The 6,379-nt window shown below is 38.1% G+C and overlaps 1 protein-coding gene across 1 annotated transcript; it reads left to right on the forward strand.

Annotated features, from left to right (window-relative positions):
• On the forward strand, positions 1-4,434 carry LOC125011410 (SLAM family member 5-like). Its single transcript, XM_047590622.1, has 4 exons — positions 1-125; positions 2,801-3,106; positions 3,192-3,476; positions 3,576-4,434. Exons 1-4 carry the CDS (start codon positions 68-70, stop codon positions 3,695-3,697), a joined length of 771 nt encoding a protein of 256 aa, XP_047446578.1. The 5' UTR covers positions 1-67; the 3' UTR covers positions 3,698-4,434.
• The last annotated feature ends 1,945 nt before the right edge of the window (positions 4,435-6,379 follow it).

The raw sequence follows: 6,379 nt of genomic DNA on the forward strand, positions 1-6,379 counted from the left end.
GGAACCAACACTTCTCATTTTCTCTGAGGGAGCAGCTCGTGTACATCCTTAAACTGGATGTTTTGAAATGGAACTTAAATCTTTCTTATTGGCTGTTTTTGTGATATTTTCAAGTCAAATTCAAGGTAAGATCTTATTCTTGTATTAGTAATAGTTTGTGTTTTTTATATTCTTAATTTTAAAATCTGCTTTTCGTACTATAGCTCTGAAATGTCTCCATAAAAGATAGAATTGAAACTAACAGCATGCGACCACAGGAGGAAGAAGCAGATATTAAAGTTCTATATGTCCAGAGTACGTTGTAGCTGTAACTGTTTCTTTAGAGAGAGAACGAATGTTTCAGCAGCATTTGTCTATTTCATCAACCACTTCCTGTGGTCATGGCTTAAAATGGCGTCTCAACACATTTATAGTTTTTCATGACAAAGTCAAGGTTAGAACTTTACAACTATTGTTACTTCGTCTCCTGATTGTTGTTTTCAAAGCTGAGATCTTGTGGCATTACTATCGTATCACCTTAAATAATTAGTAGTTTTAGCTTTAAAGACCGCACTTGTTGGTGGGATCATTCTGAGGTACTTTAATATGTACTACATGGATACCAACTGCTACATATAAGTATACAGTTATGCATATTTTAGATTTACACATTTATTTTTACATATTTTTTCTTAATTTTTTAACCTGATATATTACTCTGTGTCAGTTTTGCTATAAGAGATGATATTTTTATAAGAGTGTATAAATGTAGCATTTGAAATAGTAAATTCATGTTTTATGACAAATAATACAGCTTCAAATTTACCTTTTGTCTTTATTAACAAAATATGAGCTTTTAAAATGAAATTTACTCCAATAACAAATAAAAGTATGAAGGTTTAGAGAAAAACTAAAATATCAGACATTTGAGAAGGAAAAATTCAAGCCAACAGCTCCAGGTCAGTGCTGTAACTGAACTAAATTACAGTCGTACCAATAATGCACACAGCACTCAACAAGAAAACATGTTGCTGGGAGATGGAATATGTCAGTATGTGCATATGTGACGGTCTCTGTTTGACTTCCTCAGAATAACAGTGAAAAAAACAACTATGGTCAATTTTAGTTTTATGATAAATTACAGCTACAGATAAATTAAATCATGTGATTCCTTATATATGTGCAGCATCTGTATAAATATAACAGGCTAAGGTTGAAAGGGCTGGTGAGCGTGAACCCAGTTGCAAAAGGAAGGGAAGGCAAAGGTACCGAGTCCACGATCCAGAACCTTTAATCAGAGCGAAGCAGCAGGTCACACAGGGAAGGGCAGACAGAAACAGGCAAACCAGCAGGTAAGGAGCAGGTGACAATCCAAAAACCAAGACAACTACACTGGTCATACACCACAGGCACGACAGAAGTAACTAGGAAGGCTGGAAAGAAAAGACACACGTTCCTAAGATAATCTGGTTCAGAAAACATAGTGGGGTGGGCTTAAATACATGGTGACGAGACACAGGTGAAACACATCGCTAATCAACAAAGGCGGGAAAAGGAACAAAGAGGGGAAGTAAAACTGACAAACACTGGGAAGACAAATCTTTTCAAAATAAAACAGGAAGCGTACAACACAACACAACAAGAAGTGACAGATTCTGACAAAGGTAACTCCATCATTTTTTAGTTATTCCTAAAGTGTTTTTGCGTGTGTGTCTGTGTCATTACTATGGGGTGGGGGGGTGTGGTCTGGTCTAGGTGGGTGGTACAAAGTAATATCCACATATCCACATTTAATTGTCACAAGATGGTCAATGTTTACTTCTCCTGTCGGTGGTTTTAATGTTGTGGCTGATTGATAGATAGAGTTCCTCTGAACAACTGACTTCTTTTAAACTTGTTCTGTAATCAACATGTTTGGACAGTTTTAACTATCAGCTTCAATTTCTTCACATTTAACTACAGACAATAAATATATAAATCAGATATGAGAGCACCACACTAAATAGTAAAACATCATGTATCCAAATCTTTCTACAGAAATGTTTTGTAATGAGGGAAACAGACAATCTACAATGTTCTTAGACATTTTATCCATGAAAACCTGATACAAACAGATGAACCATGCTGTTATACTTGTATTATATCATAGTGTGATTGCTGTAACTCAGAGACTCAACGCTGTAGAATTTTAATGTTAAACAACAGCTTTTAAATGTTCTTTTCCTCAGTATGTCGTGGTCTAACAATGTCATAAAAATCAAGGCTAAACAAAGCAATAAGTCAGACATATGTGCAGTAGACACATGTCTGCTCTGAAGCTGATCTTGGACAAACTGACATAGTTACTGTTTGTTCACATGTTTCTTTGAGGCTCAGAAATATTTTAAAGATAAATGAGTCGTACGTCTGAGAGCTCTGTCGTAACAAATGATGGAACCAAAAGGAAGAAAATAAAAGCAACAGACACATCAGTGGTTGTTGATGATGAAGAGGTTTCACTCAACTATTTCAGCTAAAACTCTATAAAGACATGGGATAATAATACACAGCACACTGAGAAACACAACAATCAACAGAAGAGTCCATAAGACTTTTACTGACCTCTTTCTTTCTCTGTCACTTGTCATAAATACACACTGAGTCAAAGCAGGTAAAGATGTTTTCAGCTACAAATGAGAATCCACTCCTTAACAAATCCAGATGAGATAAATATACACAATGATTATTTAACTGATCACTGACATTGTGTTGGAAGTTAGGTACAGAAATACAGTATTTATGATTGATCTAATTTCATTATTATGTATCTACTGTTTTACAGGGTCCAGTGCTGTGACTGATGTGTTTGTGAAGAGAGGAGATGATGTACTTCTGGAAGTCATGGATGATGCTCCAATGGAATTTGATTTGTTTGTCTGGACATTTAATACAAGCAAAGTTTTAGTAATATATTCACATGTTGGAGGATCAACAGTCTCTGAAGGTTACACTGGAAGGGTTGAGTTCTCTGTGGGAAATTACTCAGTGAAATTAAAGAATCTACAAGATGACGACAGTGGAGTTTATACAGCACTAGTGGTAGGAGCTAAAGACCAAACAATAGCTAAATACATGGTCACAGTTCAAGGTAGGTTTCTGAACATTTCACACACTGACAGAGAACATCTGCTGTCATGTTTGTAAACCTCCTCACACCTACTTTCCTCCATCAGGTCCAGTGTCTCCAGTTGATCTGAATCCAGACTCTGTGTCCAACAGCTCAGACTCCTGTAACCTCACTGTGACCTGCAGCACAGAGGACTCACACATCAACAGCACTTTCACATGTGACACCAAAACCTGCTCTCAGGAGGGAGGAGACCAATCAAAGGTCACCAACTCTGGTGCTTCCCTCCGTGTCCACCTGTTGAATGATGCAATCATCTGTAACCATAGCAACCAAGTCAGCTGGACTCAGAAGAAGACACAGATTCAGGATTTCTGTCCCCTACATGCTGGTGAGACTGACAGACAAAACATTTATCTAATAATAACATAAAGGTTCATGTATCTGAACCTGTTGTGGTTTTGCTCTGACAGTTTTCTCATGTTTGCAGGTCTCTCTGATGGTGTCTCCATCTGTCTGGTGAAGACAGTCGTGTTCTCTGTTGGTCTGATCATCATGGTGTCTGTCGTCATCAGTGTCCACCTCATGGAGAAGATCAGGAAACTAAAATAAAATCAAATGTACATAGAGCTCACTCTCTTACAGTGAAAAAATTAAATTTGCTTGTGGATTTTTTTCTCTTACATCACTGCTATTTTTGTTTTAATAAAATAAGAGCATGTTGTTTTCTAACAGGGATAAATAAAGTCCTACCTTGTCCTAAAATATCTTTCTCTGATACTTGGACTGATGCTCTGCATTGAAGCACCAGTCAACCAAAGTACTTCAGTACTTCAGTCTTATTCAGTCTCTTATCTACAAAACTTCAGCGTGAACTGCAGATTTTTTACAAGTAAACACCTCGACTGTTTTGATATATTTCATGTTAGTTTTTTTTACTGTTATAATGTGTAAATGAGAAATGTAGCAGTATTGGAACAACTGTAGGAGTTTACGAGGCTACAGACCAGCAACAAGATGGTTTTTTCACAGCTTATGGTTGAAATTAGAGTTTCACATTGTTTGTACATGTTGGAGTCACTGCCACACCCAGTGTCATGGTGAATGTTTGCTGGAACTTTTTCCATTTCCCCTGCACATGAGTGAACACAGAGTTGAGTGATTTAACTCACTTCAGCTGTTGTATTGGTCAGAGCTAATTTACCGTTTTGAAAGGAAATCCTCAAAAATATATACTTTGCATTACTTGTTGTGATCCTGTTTTATGTTTTTATTTAGTGAAGCAGTTTGTGTTGCACTTTTATTGTATGCAAAATACATAAATAAAGTTTGATTTGAATTTATCCTGATCCTGAAAGTTTCCCTGTTCTTAAAAACAAAACAACAACAACAATAAAACAGCAGCTGTGCATAGAATTAGTTTTCTTGTTGTACTGTAGCCTTCTTTCACTGATTGAAAGTAAACTACTACAAATCAGTTTCTTCACCTGTTTGGTTTCTCATTGTCAGACATATTTTGTCTGATTGTGTGTCTATCTGGTTTTCCTGTTGTTGTATTAACTCAGATATATAGTAAATGAGGCCACTACCTCAATATACAAATACACGCATTTTTACATTAACCAGACACATTAAGTGTATTTGTACAAAGCATCAGTATCAGATCCGTATCAACGATACCAGCTTGAATTTTTCTCAGTATCAGACAAGAAAGGACTATATAAAATATAAAATATAGTAAAATGTGCAGAAAACCCCAGTTAAGAAAACGAAACCTTTAAAGTTTATAAAATTATGCTGTGAATGTTATTTTACAGAACAACTAGGTCGTATTAAGATCAGACATGAATCCCAAATATGTTTAATGCAGATAAACCTGCAGGATTTACAGAAGATGATATTTGTGATGATCAGAAGATCGTGCTGATATTCAAACCACATTTACTACCACACCCAGTGTCAGGATGAACCTTTATTAGAACTTCTGAATGATTATCTTTGTTTCATTCACCGTGCACATGAATAAACACAGAGTTGACTGATCTAACTCTTCAGCTGTTGGATTGGTCAGAGCTAATTTTACAGTTTCTTAAAATGATCTCATCTCATCTTCTACTACCTCTTATCCTCACTAGGGATGCAGGGGTTGCTGGAGCCTATCCCAGCTGTGATTGGGTGAGAAACGGGGTCCACACTGGACAGGTCTCCAGTCTATCACTGGGCTAACACAGAGACAAACAACCATTTGCACTGAGGCTCACACCTAGGGTCAATTTAGAGTCACCAATCAGTCTAAGGAGCATGTCTTTTGGAGGCAGGAGGAAACAAGAGTACCTGAAGAAAACCCACGCAGACACAGGGAGAACATGCAAACTCCCCCCAGAAAGGCCCGAGCTGGACTTGTTCTGAGGCTGGTTCTGAGCTTGTTAAGCCTGCTTTCAGAAAAATGGGCCAATAAATATATTTTTGGGGGGTATTTTTTGAATTTTGGTTAGATGTAGCAAACATGGCGCCCATGACATAAGTGACAAGCTCAGAACCAATCAGCATAGCGGGATAGCTCAGACGGTCCATTCCCTAGTTGACCAGACTCTCTCTAACATACTGCTGTGATCCTCCCTACACAGCAGCGCCCTCTGGTGGCTCAATGATGGAAAGACGCCACTGGCTGTAAGAGAAAAAAATCCACAGGCAACTTTAAGATGTTCACTACAAGAGATTGAGCTCTATGTTCATTTGATTAGAGGAGGACTGTTTATTTTAGTTTCCGGATCTTCTCCATGAGGTGGACACTGATGGTGACAGACACCATGATGATCAGACCAACAGAGAACATGACTGTTTTCACCAGACAGATGGAGACACCATCAGAGAGACCTGCAAATATGAGAAAAGTGTCAGAGCAAAACCATAACAGGTTCAGATACATGAACCTCTATGTTATTATTAGATAAATGTTTTGTCTGTAACTCTCACCAGCATGTAGGGGACAGAAATTCTGAATCTGTGTCCTATTTTCCGTCCAACTGACTTGGTTGCTATGGTGACAGATGATTGTTCCATTCAACAGGTGGACACGGAGGGAAGCACCAGAGTTGGTGACCTTTGATTGGTCTCCTCCCTCCTGAGAGCAGGTTTTGGTGTCACATGTGAAAGTGCTGCTGATGTGTGAGTCCTCTGTGCTGCAGGTCACAGTGAGGTTACAGGAGTCTGAGCTGATGGACACAGAGTCTGGATTCAGATCAACTGGAGACACTGGACCTGATGGAGGAAAGTAGGTGCGAGGAGGTTTAC

This window comes from Mugil cephalus, chromosome 7 (genome assembly GCF_022458985.1).
Source record: "Mugil cephalus isolate CIBA_MC_2020 chromosome 7, CIBA_Mcephalus_1.1, whole genome shotgun sequence".
NCBI classification, from domain to species: domain Eukaryota; kingdom Metazoa; phylum Chordata; class Actinopteri; order Mugiliformes; family Mugilidae; genus Mugil; species Mugil cephalus.

Coding starts and splice junctions, on each gene's coding strand:
- LOC125011410 (XM_047590622.1), top strand. CDS start 68: ATGGAACTTAAATCTTTCTTATTGGCTGTTTTTGTGATATTTTCAAGT. Junction 3,107..3,191: donor ATACATGGTCACAGTTCAAG/GTAGGTTTCTGA, acceptor TTCCTCCATCAG/GTCCAGTGTCTCCAGTTGAT. Junction 3,477..3,575: donor TTTCTGTCCCCTACATGCTG/GTGAGACTGACA, acceptor TCATGTTTGCAG/GTCTCTCTGATGGTGTCTCC.